Source organism: Mus caroli, unplaced genomic scaffold, assembly GCF_978045245.1.
Source record: "Mus caroli unplaced genomic scaffold, Mus_caroli_1 scaffold_12, whole genome shotgun sequence".
NCBI classification, from domain to species: Eukaryota; Metazoa; Chordata; class Mammalia; order Rodentia; family Muridae; genus Mus; species Mus caroli.
The window spans coordinates 7,418,060-7,438,469 of NW_028227267.1; the positions used below are offsets into that span (position 1 = coordinate 7,418,060).

The 20,410-nt window shown below is 43.6% G+C and overlaps 1 protein-coding gene across 3 annotated transcripts in view; it reads right to left on the reverse strand.

The window, feature by feature from the left end:
- Window positions 1–20,410, reverse strand: part of Ptprg (protein tyrosine phosphatase receptor type G) — a 682,360-nt gene that overhangs the window by 203,228 nt on the left and 458,722 nt on the right. For all 3 annotated transcript variants that reach the window (XM_021181278.3, XM_021181279.3, XM_029468957.2), the window contains exon 5: window positions 42–137. In XM_021181278.3, coding sequence (XP_021036937.1) covers window positions 42–137 — 96 coding nt within the window. The remainder of the gene's footprint in view (window positions 1–41; window positions 138–20,410) is intronic.

Consider the following 20,410-nt stretch of genomic DNA (forward strand, 5'->3'; position numbering starts at 1 on the left):
AGAACTCTTTGGTTGAAGTATTTCAGCCACCGTTAACTTACTTGAAAAAATATGGCCATAGCTCCAATGATTCTGTTCTCAGAAATTGCCGTTTGAAAGCTGTCAAAGTCGTCTGGGTTGTAAAAGAAAATCTGCATCTGGAAAATAGTTTTAAAAATGTATTAGAAAAAATTTCCAACCTGTGGAAAAGTAGGGAATAGTACAGAGGACATTCTAAGGCCACACCCTGCTTATTCTCAAATCCACAGCTCTCCTTGGCTTGAGCCTGTGAGAGCGCATCCCACATAGCCTGCCACTTACTTCAGAATACCCAACTGACTGTATCAGCACTGCCCAGAACACTAACTACTCCTGAGCATTCCTCTGGCCTTTACCTAGAGCCACGATGAACCCTTCCCAAGAGTCAAGGCTTGAACATAGTTCACCACAGTCAAGTAGAAAACTTAAGCCTGTGAGGGGTAGCCTGAACGTTACATTATCAACACATGATAGATGAGTTGAACACAGAAGATTTTAAGCCATATCTCATATCTCCAGGAAACACCTGGAGGGTGTATGTCAGAAATTTCATCAAGAAACAAGTATAATGATAAAAGCCATGAAATAAGTTTTATCATTTATTGTGTGCATTAAAGCTATTCCATACATTACATCATTGAATGTACTTCAAAAGCTCTAGGGAGATGGAAGTAAAGGCAAGGGAAGTGCGTCAGGACGTGTCTATCAAGTCACTTCAGGCTGCGCATCACAGAACACTGAACTCCACATGCTCTCACGGCAACTTGAAGCACCCTCTTCTGTATTTAGTTTCTTACTAAAAAGACAAAACCCAGGTACCTCACCTTGTTGTCACCACACAGTCTGAATACTTCAGTGTACCCTGATATTTAAAAAGACTAAGCACTGAAGGATGACAGAAGTCTCCTGAAACTGCATATGTTATTACTCCAGCACCCCTGCCTCCTTGTCTAGGCGGCCCTCAGGGAGGGGATGATTTTCTCCAGCAGCTTCGAGACATAGAGTCAAGCGTTTCTACTTGGCAGGATGGTCATGAGGATAAAAACCATGAGGACAACATTGCTGCACAGTGTCAGATCTCAGCACCATTCCACCCAGCAATACCACCACATGCTAACACCAGCAGACTTCTTAAAAGTTCTAGGGAGAGGGCTGGAGAGATGGCTCAGTGGTTAAGAACACTGGATGTTTTTCTAGGGAAATCAGGTTTGATTCCCAGGACCCAGAGTGGCTCACAACCACCTGTAACTCTAGATCTGAGAGCTCTTGGCCTCCAGGCACACAAGCCACACATAGATATTCGTGCCGGCAAAACACTCGCACACACAGAATAAACATTTTAAAGGTAAACCACAATCTTAACAAGGATTCGATGGACTTAGTCTCTGAGGACAACCCAGGTCCTTCAAAACACTCAGCTATCCTATGGTGAATCTTATCTTTCTCTACAGTGCTCACCCCAGCTCCTAAATGCCGAGCTAAAACAGCCTCGAATGGAAAGGATGTTTGCATCCCAGCTGGGAGCTTGGAGAGGTTGATATTGAAGAATAGGCCAAAGGTGAATGGAGCTGCCATGACAAAATGAACTAAGATGGTACCGAAAAAGTTCATGTCTGCAGGGTGTTTTGAGGCCGAGGCAACAAACCAATTTCTAGGGAAATTCAGGAATCCATGGGAGGAAGAAAGAGACACTTTTGGAACATTTTCTCTTTTAACACAAATTCATCTTCTTGAATTCTTACCAATTCTGGTGGTTTGGACAGCTTTGGACATCATGAATTTACACTTAGAAAAATCCACTACTTGAGGTATAGATTCAAACCATTTAATATTGGGTCAGTGGTTTCAGGTTTAAAGCTATTAAATCAAGGGAAAAAATCCTCACACAAGTATATTCAGAAAATTACACTTCACTTTCCTTTTAAAACTCAGACTCTCGAAGTAAGTACGTTCCAGAAAGCTTTCTTATGCTTCAGCCCTTGAACAGGGGCAGTAGTGTTTAATGTAGCACCTGAATAGCACGGGATATAAAACATTCTAAGATCTGTTCATGGGTGCCTTCATTTACAGCTTGGGAAGGAAATGCATTTTTGGATAACAATGTTTGAGTCGAGGCTCCACCCACCTGGATAATAAAATGTCTTTTAAAGAGTCAGTGCAGGTCAGAAATATCAATTTCCCTTGCTATTGCTTTCAAGTTGCAGCTTACTGAATTATGTTCACATGTGGAGCTATCTAAAGATAAAGTAAACAAAGGGATAAAGTTTTGCTGTATTAACTGGGGCTCTAGCAACCTGTTATGAAGAGAAAAATATTGGGGTAGAGACCAGCAATTACTTTTGCAAAGACATCTCTGACAAACGTTTTTGGTTAAGTCAGTCTTCACGACTCTGGTTTGGCTTATACCTAGACTTAACTTTCCCCACTGGTTATTTATCATCCTAATGTCAGATCCCCAAGAATCTCCAGTGGCCTGCAAGGTTTCTGCACTTATTTTCAAAAGCCACACCCAAACTATGGTTGGTGATGTACACATGTAATCCTCAAATTTGGGTGGTTGAGGCATGTGGTTGCATAGAAAATTTTGACTGCAACAAACAAAACAACAGCAATAACATCAACCACCAAAATCTACTATAGACTCCATAAACATGACGAATAGTTGCTGTATAGTAATTTCTACCAAAGACAAATGCTGCAATAGGCTGAGAGAAAGGCCTGGAAAGTCCAGTGACAGAGAAGTCTGCTAACAATGCCACATCCTTACCACCAGCTCCACAATACCTTACATTCCATCCCACTGGCCTTGGCACTGTCTCTGCAGACACATCTCTGCTACTACACCTTCATCTTTCACTCAATCACTTAAAGGAAGAGGGAGATAGTGCATACCAGCTACGGAATAGTTAAACATGTAATTTCTAAGAATAAGGATATCCTCTTACATGATCACTGTGTAATTGTTATACTAAGGACATTTCACATTCATGTGATCATATTATCCAATTCTCGGTTCACTTTCAAATTTAGTAAGTGCCCAATAAAAGCCCATTACAGATCATCTTACAGTTCTGAGTGCAGGATGCAATCCAGGATTAACTCTGTACTCAGTTATCAGTCTGTTCTGTCAGTTTTCCATTTCCAAAGGAAGATGAAAGGCTTCACAGTCCCTTTATGATTGTATGACTGTGTTAAATAGCCCTAGTATTGGGATAAACCCATGTCATAGTGACACTGACCTGGTACACTGAATAGAGGTAGTAGTATTGTATGGCAGATTCCACAGAATGTACCATCTGAATTGTGCATTGTGAATGAGTGCATTGTGGGACAAAGTCATGAGACCTGTTGTGTCAACATTTCAAAGCCAGGGTGATGAGGATGGGTCTGACCATGCCTAACAAGTAGAGTGGAAAAACTAGACAATCCGCCATCTAGCCAGGCCAGGGTATGCCTTACCAAGAACACCATATGACATCATAGGATACTTGGAAAGGGAGTCTCATCACCGGCCAGGACACTGGTGTCAATACATGTGGAGAGATTACTTTCAAAAGAAGTCCCATCACCGGCCAGGCACAGGTGCTAATACATGTGGAGAGATGCTCACACAAGCCCTGGGCAATGTGGGGTAGGTACAGTGATGGCACCAACAACTGGCAATACTGCATGGCCTTGGGTGCAAAGGACTCTAAGATACTCCCTGCCTTCTTACACTGCTCAGTTTTGCTCTCATTTAAATTGATTCTCAGTGCACTGTGGTTGGGTGTGTGTATGTGTTTCAGTTTGCATCACTGTGCATGTAAACTTGAGTGAACCACAAATGATCAATCTGAAAGAAGAGGCTTATCATTATTATTGTCATTTTTCACACATTTATTGACCACCTACAGTATATCAAATTTTGTGTTATCAGCCATTACCACTCTGTGTATAAGATATTGCCATGAGTGTAAGGCAAAAGAAGCAAGCCTTTACAAGATCTCCAATGTCCAACACTTTCAAAGCTCTGAAAAAAGAAGAGTATATTACTGTAGAAAAGTGACCTTTCCCCTCAGAGATCAAGGTCTTCATCATTGGGTTTCCTTACACCTGGCAAGAATGTCTGCTTAATGGTGACGCTGTGTAAGACGTGGTGACAGATGAAGACATAGTCAATGCTTAAAAGACCGAGTACCATTAATGAGACAAGGCTAATGTTTTCTTGGAATGTCAAACTTAGGCAGATACATGGAAAAAGAGCTTAAGACAGATGGATGGTGGTCAAGAGAAGTACATGTTAATAAACCTAACTCAGACCAGCCAGGGGGAGGAAAGGACAGCTTCATAAATGTGAACTCCTTCTCCAATGTTTAATGTTATGTCTGCATGCCCAACTCAGTTCTCAGGTGACTGTGACTATGGACATGAGCACAGGGGGAAATTTCCTAAACGCAACTCCAATGGTTCATGCTCTAAGATCAAGAATTGATAAATGGGACCTCATAAAACTGGAAAGCTTCTGTAAGGCAAAGGGCATAGTCGATAAGACAAATCGGCAATCTACTGATTGGGAAAAAATATTCACTAACCCCACATCCAATAGAGGGCTAATATCCAAAATATATGAAGAATTCAAGAAGTTAAATCACCACAAAACCAAATAACCCAATCAAAAAATAGAGTACAGAACTAAACTGATAATTCACAACTGAGTAATCTCTAATGGCTGAGAAGCACCTAAAGAAATGTTCAAAGTCCTTAGTGCTCAGAGAAATGCAAGTCAAAACAACCCTGAGATTCTACCTTACACCAGTCAGAATGGCTAAGATCAAAACCTGAGGTGACAACACATGTTGGAGAGGATTTGGAGAAAGAGGAACACTCCTCCATTGCTGGTGGGATTGCAAACTGGTACAACCACTCTTGAAATCAATCTGGAGGTTCCTCAGAAAATTAGAAATAGATCTACCTGAAGACCCAGCTATACCACTCTTGGGAATATACCCAAAAGATGGCCCACCATGCCACAGGGGCATGTGTTCCACTACATCATGGCAGCCTTATTTGTGATAGCCAGAAGCTGGAAGCAACCTAGATGTCCCATGACAGAAGAATGGATACAGAAAATGTGGTTCATTTACACAATGGAATACTACTCAGCTATTAAGAATGAGGACATCCTGACTTTTGCAGGTAAATGGATGGAACTAGAAAATATCATCCTGAGTGAGGTAACTCAGACCCAAAAGGACATGCCTGGTATATACTCACTAATAAGTGGATATTAGCCAATAAACAAACAAACAAACCCATACAGAATACACAAGATACAGTCCACAGAATTCAAAAGGCTCAACAAGCTGAAGTGCCCAATGAGAATGCCTCAGTCCCACATGGGAGAGAGAAGAAAGCAATCACAAGTGGGGAGGGAGGAAGGGTCTTGGGAGGGAAAGTAGACAAGTTGGGGGGGTGGGGCAGTGGGGTTAAAGGTATAGAGATCTGGTATTGGGTTAGGGAACAGGACTGAAGCCCTGAGGACCAGCAGAAAGAATGCAAACAGGAACCTCAGGAAATAGGAGGTCGGAGCGACCCCTCCCCCTCAGAATGCACCAGAGACTTGGGAGGTGAGAGACTCCCAGGACTCATAGGGAGGAACCTTTGATGAAATGTCCAGCAGTAGGGAGAGGGAACTTATAGAACCCACCTACAGCAGGAAGACAGGACATCAAGTGAGGGATAGGGTTGCCATCCCACAGTCACACCTCTGACTCATAATTGTTTCTGTCTGAAAGAATTACAGGGATGGAAATGGAGAGGAGCCTGAGGAAAAGAAGGTCCAGTGACAAGTCCAAAGGGATCCAGCTCAAGGGGAGGTCCCAAGTCCTGACACTATTACTAAGGCTATGGAGCGCTCACAAAAAGAGATCTATCATGACTGCCCTCCAAAAGACCCAACAAGCAGCTGAAAGAGTCAGATGCAGTGATTTGCACTCAACCAATGGACAGAAGCAGCTGACCCCTGTTGTTGAATTAGGGAAGGCTGAAAGGAGCTGAGGAAAAGGGTAACCTGTAGGAGGACCAGCAGTCTTAATTAATTTGGACCCTTGAGATCTTTCAAACACTGGACCACCAGAAAGACAGCATACACCAGCTGATATGAGGCCCCCAACACACACACAGTAGAGGACTGCAGGGTCTGTGTTCTTTTAGAGATGATGCACCTAACCCTCATGAGACTGGAGGCTCCAAGGAGTTTAGAGGTCAGGTGGGATGAGGGGTGGGACCATCCACGAAGAGGTGGGGTAGGGACGAGATGTGGGGTGTAGAACAGTCAAAGGGTAGATGGGGAGGGGTGGGGAATGGAATATGGAGTGTAAAAACTGAATTACAAATGAAATTTTTAAAAAATGGAAACTGCCTCAACTCAAAGAGAGGAAACCCTCAAGTGCAGATCTTCTCTTCAGATGCTCAAGTGCTACAGTTATAGTGTCTCTTAGAAAACTCTGTTCCCTATACACCACTCTCATCCAAAGCGGGAGGGGGGCAGAGGATCACAGTGAACTAAAGAAGGAAACGGTGCCCAGGCAGCTCAGAGGAAAGGTCAGTGGCTAACTGGGCCTGCTGGGAAGTCCCATACAGGAAAGCATACATAGATAAAAGCTGCAGGATGAAAGAGTTAGAGGAGCTCAGAAGATTGCTTAGTGGCTACAAATGCATAAAGCTTTTGGTAAGAACTTGGGTCTAGTATCCTGAACCTGTCAACATTCCCCAGCAGCTCAGAAATGCCTGCAACTCCATCACCGGAGGATTTGGTGTCCTCTCCTGGCAACGTCAGGTACATACATTCATGTGCGTGCGCCTCCGACCAAGACAGACACAAATGAACACAACGAGGAAGATGAATTAAATCTTGAGGGGGATAAAAAAAAATGACATATGAAGTCCATCCAGGCAGCAGCAGTGTGGAGAAGGACCTAGACAGAGGCAGCACAGGAGGAGGAGGTGAAATGCAGGTTGGCTTTCAATCATGGCTGGGGATAATCTGCAGAGAGCCAGCTGCGATGCAGCAGTGGGCAAGACAAAGGTGCCTAAGACTAAAAATGTCTCAAGAGGGCAGAGGGAAAAATCTAAACACACTGAAGGCTCTTCTTGGTCCACTTTCTGCACAACTTGTACTGGGTAATGTGAACACAGAAGTATAATCTGAGTTCTTACAGTGTACTTCTGCATCTGTTAAGCCAGACTGCATATGCATTACACAAAAACAAGCCAAACTTAAGAACCAACTTAAGGAAGAGAGGATTTATTTGGCTCACAGCTGTAAAGCACAGTGCCCCACAGTGGAGGGTTTAAACTTGACAGGAAGAGCTTAAGGCAGGCGCTCGCCTTCCATTCTCCTCTAGGGCACAGACAAATACTGTGTGCATGTGCTCAACTGACTTTTTTTTTTTTTAATTCAGCCTGGGATCCCAGCCCCTAGAATGGTACCACACATACACAGTATGGATCTTCTACCCTAGTCAGTACAAGGTAGAAAATTACAGACATGCCCACAGAACTGTCTCCCAGGTGATTCCAGATCCAATCACATTAACAATCAATTTAACCATCACATATATCAATCACATGCCATCAAAGAATCCAGTTCTTGAATTCTACCAAGGCCATTAGCCAGAAAGGTCTATGCAGGCAGAACATAAGTCAGCTTGGCTCAAGGATGTGCCTGGCACAGTGTTGGTCAGTACAAATACTACTAGTTTGTTTCTGAAAGAATAAATGAGTGGGGGTACTCTGCAGCTTGAGTGAAGATGCCCAAATGACAAAGTCATCAACAAGTTCACGAAGCCTTTGATATTTCTAGAAATAAATAGTGAGAGGCAAAGTGGGATCAGGACACTGAAAGAATAAAGAGATTTAAGCTTCTGGCATCCAAAGGCTTTAAAGTTCCTACAAAGTGGCTTAAGTAGCCCCAGGTATGGTTCTGTTAACCACAGATTACATACATTAAATTCTCTTTAATGCACAAGACACTGAACCATTTTTTAACCGACTCTGGACTGTGACTATGATACTCAAGGAAAAAAGGCTTTATTCATTTTTAATTATGGAGAAAATGGTAAACAATTGCACTACATATATTATACAATAATTTATAATACAAACAGAGTTTGCTGTGATCGAGGGCACTTACATTTTATAAAGATTTATTTCTATGAATATCATTCTGGGCATGGGCATATGTGTGTGTGTATGAGTTCAGATACTGGAGCAGACCAGAAGAGGCCACTGGGTCTCCTGTAACTGGAGTTACATGTGGTTGTTAGCCAGGCAATGAGAGTGCTGGGGACCACAGTTACATCATCTGCAAGAGCAGTGTGTGCTCTTAAACCCTGAGCCACCATTCTAGCTCTTGTAGGTATTTTTAGAAGAATCACTACATTTTGTGGTATTACTATCAGAAAGCTTTATTTTCATGTGCTTAAGCTCCAGATTATGAGGCTGTAAGAGTCTACTAGATTCACTTCTGTGATGTAGACAGATTTTTTTTTCTAATCAAAGGTATGAGGTCCCTGTAATGTCAGCCTTCAGACACCAGATTGCAACAAAGAACTCCAGACTAAATCACATAGCCCTGTATATGTCACATGATGAAATCAATCTGGCCCAGCGACCTGACCACCACATCCTTATTCATCAGCCTCTTCCCAAAGGAATGGGGTCCCAGTCACAACCCAGCTCACCCTCTTGTACCTGAGAGGAAACTGTCCTAGAAGTGGGTATTCTGAGATAAAGACTTTCGGTTTGAGGAGTCAGAGCTCAGTTGCTGATGGAAGGTTTTGGACTCGCGTATCTCTTTTTAGTACATATCAACTATATACAATATGGATTTCATTATGAAAATTCCTGTGTAATAATGTACTTGGATCCTCTTCACACACACAACCACCACCCTCTCATCTCTCTATTTCTTGCTGATCTGCTTTTTCTTTCAAAGTATTCTACCTATTACCTCTCATGTCCCTACTTGGTGATCCAGTCAGTTTAATTAGGGTTACTTGGGTGTGGTGTTAGTCACAGGAAAATGGGCAGCTTACTAGTGACTGCATGGCTGGAGAAAATTTTTCTCTCCCAGTACCCATTAACTACCTGTAGATCCATAAAGACAGGCAGGGCCACATGAGACCCTTGGCTCAGGGTTCCCATCTGGAAACCAGAGGCCACTCTCAGCTCCATACGCTAAGCACTGCTTTGGGAAAGTCGGGGTGAAGGAGACAGCTTACATTTCCCATTGTGAATCTGCATGAGCAGAGGGATGTGTCAATTATGGTGACATCGATCCTTTCCACATGCCAGCCAGTTTCCCAGTGAGTCACTCCCAAGGTATAGGCTCAATCAGCTTTCATTGAAAGAGTATTTTTAGAAGAACTAAGTTATGAAGACGAATGGATATTCAGCATCTCTGTCAGCAAAGTGACATTCAAATAAACATCCAGAGGGCTTGTTTAATACCATACTGTTTAGCACACAATACCCGGATCTTTACTAATTGCCTTCTGCAATTAATGCATCTGGAGTTCTACTTTTTGGAGCAGATGAGTGAGCCCAAAGTGCACACCAGGTCTAAGGGCCATAAGAACAGGAGACAGGTCAACTGAGGGTCTATTGTGAATTCTCTCTATAACTTCTTTAGTCCTTCTCACACTTCTGCATAAGTGGCTGTCAGAACTCCCGGACCAGGCACACATCTTTGCATCTCTCCTCTGTCAGGGAAGAATTTGGACCCTTGGTGACTAAGCAAAGTTGTGTTTCCCAGGAATTCGCTCTGTAGGTTTTATGAAGTTTTTACTTGGAGTTAAGCAAAAGTATAGGAAGATGTGAGGTAGATTCTGCACTGCACATGCGGAACTGTATCATGCTCTAACCCTTTATCTCCCCATTAGGGGAGGTGGCCATAAGCTGCAGCCCTCCACTTAACCCTGTGTGACGCAGGAAGTAAGCTACCCACATTCCCAAGGGTACGCTCTGGAAGGAGCTCAGCGCCACTCCACAGGGAATCAGGGAATAGCAAATAAGGTCAGCGGAGTGAGGCGCCTGCTCACGCGTCTTACACACTGGAAGCCACAGCTGTCCACAGCTTTAAATTTAGTTAAAGGGAAGGAGAGAAAATGCAAATAACTCTGTGATCCAACATCCAAGGATGTAACAGATAGATAAACGGAGACAGGTTCACTGTAGCCACAGTCAGACAGATTTCAAGAAGAGCCACATACACCCTGTGCATAGAAAGAGGGCGCCGAGGGAAGAAAACCTCACTGTGCAGCTTACAGGCAGCACAGTGGTTCCCCTTAGGGCAGAGCCTCCAAGAGGCCCATGGGAAGTTGAATTCTCTCTCTGGCCTGAGCAGCAGACACCAGAGGACCTCAGCTGCATGTGAATTTGTGGATTTGGTATGGACTTAACTCCTTGTATACGAGGCTCAGTGGTGACTAGAAAAACATTTCCTGAATAGTTGTGCTGCTGGACCTGGGATGGACACAATCTGACTCCACAGAGTCTACGATGCCCGTGCCTATAATCCCAGCACTAGGGAGACCCAGGCAAGAGGACTGTCCCACCACTTAAAGGCCAGAAGTCATGCTGCAGAGCTAGCAGGATGTGTGATAAGGGATCCGCTAATGCACAATGCAGTTCAGTACATGTGACCAGCAGGGGCTCACATCTGTCCAAGCTCCCTACTGAGTAGATAATTTTAAAAAGGATAACTACAATTAACAAAATAAAAAGGCAAGATGGCACACACCTGAATTCCTAGCACTTGGGATGCTGAGGCAGGAGGATTACCTCAAATTCAATTTTTAGACCCTTCTCAGAAAAGCAAACTAAAACTAAAACAAGCTAGCACGCGTGCGCGCGCACACGCACACACGTGTGTGTACACAAGGTTAGCTCTGGAACTCACTGCTTTGGGCACAGAGGACAGGGAGAGTCCCCAGGTGCATGTGGAACTCATTTGTATTTCAGAAACATGAAAATCACCACTGGTGTTTGTGCTCCTTGTAAAGTGAAACTTTGTCGAAATCGCTTTGTACTTGGGAGTAACAGCCACATGATTCACCATGAAATGAAGTCTGGAAAATCATTTTGGATAAATGGGCCTATAAATTCAATAGAATTTCCATGACAACACAGGCTGCAACACTCAACTACAAATAAAAAGTTATAAATCATTCAACACCAACTAGAAATTGGCAATATGTCTCCTGTCTCGAAGTGTGAGGAGCCCAGAGCTCAGGTTGTTACTCACTCGCCCCAATTTCCCATTAGGCTTTACTCCTTACTTCTCACTTTGTACTCTCTACCCCATAATGGGTTTCGGTGATATCATGAGGCTGTAAAACTGCAATTAAGCTAAGCAAAATTAGTACAGGTCGGGCAGTGGTTGTGACTCCTTCCCTGATCCCATCCCAAGGCCTCTCCATGAGTGGTATGCAAAGATGAGCAAGACCGGTATCCACTCCCCCCATGAAGCATGATATCAACACTCAGAGTCTCCATGAGGTAAGGCTATGCGAAGAGGGGATGGCGCAGTTGGGAAATTGCTCGGGGCACAAGTATTAGAACCTGAGTTTGCTCCTGAGAGCTTATGTAAAAGCTGTCACAGGCAGTGGTAAATGCTTGGAATAACAATATTGGAGAAGCAGAGGGAGGCTCTGCTTGGCCTCATTTGGGCTCACTGGTCAGTCAAGCCTGGCCTGATTGATAAGGCACACTCTCCTTAAAATTAAAGCTGGAGAGGGCTCCCGAGGATGACATTTGAAGTTGTCCTTTAGCTTATACACACAAGGACACATATATACATACAAACACACAAAACAATGTTTTGTGCAAAATATTTCTGAGGACATATGGATAAGATATCCTTGTGACTTCTCAAAAGTTAGAGTTCTGTAAGTCCAAACCATTTCCTATAGATATGCATTTACTGTAGTGCATTTAAGACAAGGAACATTGACCAGTCCAGACCACCTATAGCAGAAGGTCCCTTAAAACAGTATCATCTGAAGAAAAAACTTTACAAGCTCTCTGAGCACTGGGTGGGTGGCACTGGTGTCAGGGCCAAGAATGCAGCATGTACTTATTGGGTGAAGGCAGATTGTTCCCTCCCACATGACAGGAAACATGTTTTCTTTCTCCATCCAGACCTTTTCTTGATGCTCCAAACTCATTATAAACAACAGCTATAGAGAGATAGTGGGTAGTGGGAGAAGGGTCTCTAAGGCTTGAGATCTTCCTTCCAGCAAGGCTTCACATGCCAAGGCACACCACACCACTCAAGGCTGTGGAGGGCACTGACCCATGTCCATCGCTTCTCACCTCTTGGGCTTTGGTGCCTCCATCTTAGGACTGTGAGCTCATAGCCCTTTTTGAAGCATCTAGCTGATTAGTAAAGTGACCTATTGGGGTATGTGTGAGTTCATTTCCAGAGAGGGTTAAGTAAATGGTAAATACCTGTTCTAAATGTGGTCAGTCTTGTCCTGTAAGTGGGGGACTCAGATGAAACAGATGACCAAAGAGGACAGTGAGCACAGCACAGTCATGCCCTGTCTCTGCTTCCTGGATGCCACATCCTTTGTATCAGGATAGACTGACACCCAAGGAAACTCTTCCCCTCTTGTTGGTTCTGGTAGCAGGGATGAAAAGCTCACTCAGACTCATTAATAGAAATATTCAGTCCAAGGCTTTCATTGGAATCTTCAAGGGCTTAAAAAACTAAAACGGTTAAGACGCAATACTCCAAAACCTCTATGAACATGCCAAGATGAGCAATGGTGGCTGCTTCACAAGTGGCTCAAACCATCCCTAGAGAACAACGTGCACCTTTCACTCTTCCCCGAAGGATTGAGGAAAGGGCTTGGAGATATAGTCACTTGGTACAGTCCCTGCCCTGAGAGCATGGAGACATGGATTTGCATCCCTAGCAACTATGGAAAAGTGGAGCATTGTTGTGCACATCTGTGACCCCAGTGGCAGGAGGCACAGAAAGGCACAGCAGTCTATTCAACTAGTGAGCTCTGGGTTCAGTGAGAGAACCTATCTCCAAAGAAAATGTGGAAAGCAACTGAAGAGGACACCAGTCAAGCCCTGGCCACCACACACACCTGTAAGTACCAACACAGACACAAAGAGAGATAGAGAAAGCATGACAACTTCTCACACTATTGTTGATTTGAACCCATGCACTTTCTTAGCTGCTAACCACTGGATGGACACTTCTAATTTCATTTAGTATTGCCATAATAGGCATTTAAAATAAGACTGTGCCATTAGACAAAAAGGGGGAATCGCTCATGTTTGGTTTCTTGCTATGTACTGTAATTCTAAATTCTGCATCCCAAGGTCTAGTTACCTCAAAACCAGTGAATCCTCATGTATGTCAGCTTTTGTTGTATAAGCCTTGCTCCTTAATTTAAAATTACTGGTTAAATAAAGATGCCTACAGCCTGTAGCTGAGCCTAAGAGAGGTTGGTAGGGCTTAGGTTCCAAGGCTTGGGGTCTGAGGCTGAAATCGCAAGGAGATGGAAGAGGAGAAGGAAGAAGGCACCATGGGGTTAGATAGATTGTGAGCACATCACATGGCCATGAGGGAGTAGGCACGGCCCAAGTAGAACATGGCAAGTGATATCTTGGGGTTATTGACAGAAAAGTACACAAAATATCATAGAGGCCTGATATCTGCCCAGCTCTACTGCTTTAAGGCTTATTATAAATATAAAGGTTTGTGTCTTTTATTTGGGAACTAAATGATCTAAGGTAGGGTAGAAACCCCCAATTAATATTTACCACAATACCTTTCCCTACGGATGGCCTTTTCATTACTTGGTGAGGCTTTTTATTTAGACAAATCAATGCTCTCCTGCAGGCCCTATAGACTGCATGTGTACCTTTGCCTTACATCTGTTGATATAAAGAAAAAGCCCTTGTTCTGCATAATGTGTTGGAGAATTAATAAAACAGTTCACTGAGGAGGGGTGAGAAAGTGATCAGTGTTCACTGAAAGTTCTCAAATGTACATTCTCAATGGAGAAAACCAGTTAGGAAATTAAATACACTGGGCCCACAGTCTATTTTCAGAACTGCATGCCCCACAATGTTGCATATAACAGAACGTGGCATGTAGCACATATGTGTATACAGGAATGATGTGAGCAAGATAGGCTAGGGGAAATACCAGAGGGGATTTCCCAGGAGCAAGACTGGGGTAAGGACCCAGAGAGGTATTTGTTATTAAGATAACCTAAGCCCCTTGCTGGGTTTGTAACAGCCCATATAGGCAGAAACAATTCAATGAGGGAGAAAAAAGGACAAAGGAAAATTGAAAAAGGATAGACCTGAAATTGTTCCCTCAGCTCTGGGGTGGGTGGGGAGAACTAATCAATGGGTCTGGGGACTAAATGCTGAGCGGCAGCAGCCTCCTCAGCCAGCTGCTGTGAGGTGCTGAGCCACACCATGGCACCAGTGTTCCTACTGCCCCTCTCACTTGCCATGTCTGAATGTCAGGCAATGGCTCTCACTCCCCAACACTGCGAAGGAGGCACACATAAAGAAAAGAGCATGTCTCTGTTGTGATACAGCTCTTAACTGACTTACCTCAGCACCTCTGATGGTGAGTTTATTTGCTAAGTTACCAATCTGGCTATTAAAAGACACTAAACCAAGCCATCTTTGAGAACTCGATGGGGAAGCAAGGCTGTCCCATGCTGGGCAGGGCAGAGCACAGCATGGTCTTAGAGAGAGACTTCACAGTGTGCTGGGCTCAGTACCTCTTCTTTCCATCAATTTCCCAGACGCTAACACTGGGTTTTAGAATCTCATCATCAGGAATAACAATGGACAGAGAAGATAAGACAACATTAGGAAATGCAAGTTCTCCACCACTTGGCTGCCATTCTCAGAGCAGTCAAATCCAGAGAAGCAGGAAGCCAGCCTAGTGCACACGGCTGGGGCTAGGGTGAAGGGACTGGGGAGGTATTAGTGTCCATTGGGACAGAGTTCCAGTCTGACATGACAGGAATGTTCTAGAGATGGATGGTGGTGACACTCACATAATATTCTGAATGGAGGGAACATCACTGAACTGAACACTCAAAAGAAATGGAATGATAAAATAACAATTGAAATGGTAAATCTTATATTACATGCAACTTACTTTAATAAAAAGTTAAGACAGATCCACTAGGAAAAAAGTAAATACAAGATGAAAGTCTAAGCACAAGTTCCACACCACGACGTATTATGATCATGAGCATTTCGTTACATTTTCTGTTTTTGAATGGACACTGAGATGGTGCTCAGACTGAATGAGATTCCGTATGTGGTGGTTTAAATATGGTCCCTATAGACTTATGTGTTAGGATGCTTGGCTCAGAGGAAATGGCACTATTACCATGTGGTGCTTTGTTGAACAAGGTGTGGCCTTGTTGGAGGAAGTGTGTCACTGTGGGGGCAGGCTCTGAGATCACCAATGCTCAAACTGCTCCCATTGATGAAGTCCCCTTCTGCTGCTTGCAGATCAAGATGTAGAATTCTCAGCTCCTCCAGCACCACATTTGCCTGGAAACTGCCATGTTTCCCACCATAATGATAATGGACTAAACCCCTGAAACTGTTAAGCCAGCCCCCTCAACCCCCAAGTGTTGTCCTTATAAGAGTTGTCATGGTCATGGTGTCTCTTCACAGCCATGGAAACCCTAAGATATAATACATTTTTTTTCCAAAAGTTTGGAGTTATGTTTTAACACTATAGGGAAAATAGCAATGTTAAAAAACAAAACAAAACAACAACAAAGCCTTCAAAAATGTTGCAAACATTTTTCTTCTCGTTCTTCTCTTCCTCCTACTTAATTCTGAACCATTTATTGTTTCATCTCAAGCCTTTTATGGATGGCTTCTCTAATCTCATTCTACTCCATATTCTCCATGCCCTAAGTTTTATATGAAACATTTTAAACAAGGACCAGAAATGGAACAGCACTGTTGAGAAGACCTCTGTGCTACCACCGACCTTCCAGTAGAATTTTCTTCAGACACTTTATCCCACTACCCACCATATGGTCAGACAATGAAGGCTGAGGGGCAGAACCCCACTGGCATTCTCTGATACTCACTCACTGCCAAACTCAGGGGTCCCCAGGCTCTAGTAGATGTCCTGACTAGAACATTGTGAGACCTTGGAGCAGTGGTTCTCAACCTGTGAGATGCCACCCCTTTGGCGGTCACCTATCAGATATCCTGCATATCAAATATTTATATCACAATTCACAATGGTAACAAAATTACAGTTGTGAAGTATCAATGAAATAATTATATGGTGGGGGGGGGGGTCACAAGGAACTGTATTAAAGGGTCACAGCATTAGGAAGTTTGAGAACCACTGCTCCAGAGGGAACATCTCAGTGGTAGTTGCTACTAATTTGGAATAAAGTTTAAAAACAACAAGGTCCCAAAGTATTGCTTTATGAAGACAAGAATGCACAGTACACAGACAGCCATTTGTCCCGCTGTCAACTGCTCCTTTCATTATCCATCCTGAAGAGCTGGCTGTTATATAAAGTGTCCAGAGAGACTAGACGCTAAAGATAATTGTGCTCAAACACATGTGTCCTCAACTTGTCTCAGATCAGTCAGGTAGAACCTAACTCCCAGAGGTCTGTACAGCAAGGCTGGTTCAGAATCTCTGAACTCAGCAATTGGCTACCACTGACAACTGTGCACACAAAACCTCCTGACCAACACTGTAGTGCACAGGGGAGTTAAAATGGACAGATGTTTAAAACTGGCTGCCTTCACTGGGACTGAAGTGCTTGCTGATGTAACAGAGCTCAAAAAAGGACCAGCTAGAGTAACAAAAGACTGTAGCCAGGTTTGCTGCCAATCACTAAGAGAATGACTACATCAATTGAAGGGTATTTGTACTCTGGAGTATTAAGCAGAAATGTAAAAGAATGATCTAATCTATACTTTTCAAATAAAGGGGGAAAGACAGAAATACAGAGGGAGAAATGACTGATGAGAGACCTAACTGTTGCTTCTTCTGAGATCTGAAAATGCAGGGCTAAAATGAAGAAATGACTTTGATAAGATAGGTTCTGTACTTTTTACAACATCAATAAAACCTCTCTTCATAAATATTTGAATGGACAAGCACAAGACAACAACCTCAAAGGAAGATGAAGCGGAGCCCAGCCGCACTCGGTAACAGGATGCACAGTCAGACAGAACTAGATACAGACATAACTGTAGACCAGTGCAGAGTTCCCCATATAACTTCTGAGTAACCTTGAGGCAGTCTCAGAGTGAGTACATTCATGTAAACAGTATTTCTATGAAGACACAGGGGCTCACTGTCTCCCAGAATCACAGAGCATGCTCATGTGATTACTGTGAATGGTCACCTAGGAGTTATCTAGACACATGTGAACTCTGTTATGACATCTGTGAACTCTGTTGTTAAAAATGCAGTATAAACACTTTACAGAGAATTTGACCTTCATACAACTCACTGAAAGAGGGGCTGTTTTACAATCATTTTAAAGACTAGAAAGGGAGGTTTGGACAGATGAGGAATTACTTCAAGGACACAGCTGGCTTGCTGACTTCTACAGATGAACCAATTTAAACACACACTTCTAAAGGTTCAGAGATACGATCTACATATGAGAAAGAACATTTGGCATTTGTCTGAATTTGGCTTACCCAACTGGAAATAATTATTTTCATCTCCATCCACTTACCTGCAAATATCATGACTCCATTTTTATAGATGAGTAATATCCTATTGAGATCATGGGTCATATGTATGTTCTATTCATCAGCTGATGGACACCTAGGCTGTTTCCATTTTCTAACTACTGTCAACAGAACAGGACTGAACATAGATGAGTACGTGTCTCTGCAGTAGGAAGGACATACTGTCTTCTGGAATAAGCCCATGATGGCTACTGATGGTCCACATGGTAGTTTTCTTCACAGCATCTGCACTGATTTCTACAGTGGCTACACCAGCCTGTACTTCCACCAGCAGCGAATAATTGTTCCCCTTTCCCTAGATTCATGCCAAAATTTGCCATTTGTTTTCTCGGCCTTAGCCATTCAGACTGGGATCGGGGGAGAAAGTAGAAGAGAGGAGGTATGAATGGGAAAGTAGAATAAAGGAATAGAGGGATGAAACAGGGTGGAAGGTGGGGAAGGCAGTGTTGGGGGAGGGGTCCTAACACCTAAAAGCACTGAAACATGTATAGAAATGTACCATTATAGAAGCTTCCTGGCATGTACATACACATAAAAAGAGTTTAAATGAAGATACCCTATACAGGGAGTATGCCGCTCTCAGATGCTAGAGTCCATCAAATAAAATGCTCAGTGCCAAGTATGGGTTATTTTCTTTCCAGATGTTAGGCAGAAGGTCAGGGAGACCCCCAAAACAATACAGCCAATGGCCTGTGCTCTGGTTACCCTACTGGACTGCATGGGTGTTTGAGTCACCGTACTCATTCTTAAGTAACAGGACATGAAGAGAATTGAGCTGGCACTGATCTGGACCCTTTATTTCATGCCTACTGGCTAGCCTTGATAGTCAGGAGGGCCTATGCATGCTAAAAGAAAGGTAATCCGCAAAGAAAGGTACCCAGTTTGTACCCAGATGTAAACTCTGAAAGCTACCTAAGGACTGGCCTAGCAAGATATGCTCAGTGGTACAATGTGGACTGGGGAGTCTTAGAGTTGCCAGTTTCTTTCTGGTTGTATTTAAGACCCACTCCATTGGATGGGGCTCATGCTTGGCACAGCTAACTGAGCCAAGATCCTGTAGGCCACGGGCTCAAAGGAAGATTTTATTACTTTCATTCTGCTAAGTTGACACAGCATTAAACAATTCCTAAACGGTTAAATTTATAGCAACAGATTAAAGCACACCTCTCTCCACAGTATTGTCTTCTTACTGTTAAGGGTGATGAATATGGAGGCTCACTATTGGTTGGAGTACAAGAAGAGACTGTGGAACTCTTAACACTTAAATGGGACATTTACATCATAAACCGTCCGGACAATACTCAGCAGAAAAGTTTGCCAGAACCAGGTAGAGGAGGGCAGTTGTGAAATAGCGATTCCCGACATGTCAGGGCCTTTGCTCATATGAGCTCAACAGAAGCTGAGACTACATCAACAAGAGCTACACACTGTCACATCAGCCAAGATGCCAATGGATATAGGAGGGGCTCACAAAATCCCACCCTTCACTGAGGAACTATTGGCAATTGACGGCTGTTGGGATGAGAAAGAATCAGTTTTCTTCAGATGTGGCCCCATAGGCTGTCCATGCTCCAAAGGATGGGCCAACCCCACGCACATATTAGAAGGACTACCTGGACTCAGAGGCTTAAAAGAAAATTAGCACACAATATTGGGAAGGAAAAGTGGTTATGGACTATGGAGGGAGACAAAAGGGAAGGGGTCGGGTATGGATCTAATCAAAGCATATCATAACATCATATGAAATTCTCAAATAACTAAAATGCATACAGCTGGCAAGCAGACAAGATCTGCTTCTCCCTAGCAGATCTGACCCCTGGGACACCCCTTCACCACACATTGTGGGGACATTTACTGTGGAGTCCCCATCTCTTCACATTATGATGACTGGCAGATGCCCAGATATAGTTCAGGAAGAAAAAACTCGTGCCTTGGGGTCAAGGTCAGTTCTGGTAGTAAGCTGCTGGGCTGACTGAATGGAGTTGGAGGCATGGGGAAGGTGGGAACTTCAACTGAAGAAACTCCTCTCCACCCCCCACCGGGAGATTGACTTGCAGTCTATCGGGCATTTTCCTGATTGACGATTGATGTGGAAGGGCCTAGCCCATTATGGGGAGTTCTCGAGCCAGGCAGATGGTCCTGGCACATATGAGAAAGGTAGCTGAGGAGAGCACAGTGACAGAGAACAGACCAGAACAGTGGCCATCAGCCATACCCTTCCTCTCTGGCTTTGTCTTGACAGCTGCTTTGTGCAGAATCAGCTGTGCCTACCTAATGGTTACTAATACCAACCCTGATTTTGCCCTGTTACCTCTACTGTACCAGGATCACACTGACCAACTGTGCCCAGGATGAACTCACTGTGACAGAGAGCACCTCAACTCCACAGACTCTCAATCCCAGGGCAGGAGCACAGCTAGACAGAGTCCATCGGAGATATGACTTGAACATGAACAGAATGTGCGCAAGGGAGACAGGCTATTCTCATGGAATTGACACCAAGTGAACATACATTCAGCTCTCTCACATACAACAAGCCACAGTTCACTATGACATTTACAGTTATATATGGCAGTTACATTTGTAGCAAATTGTAGTATAC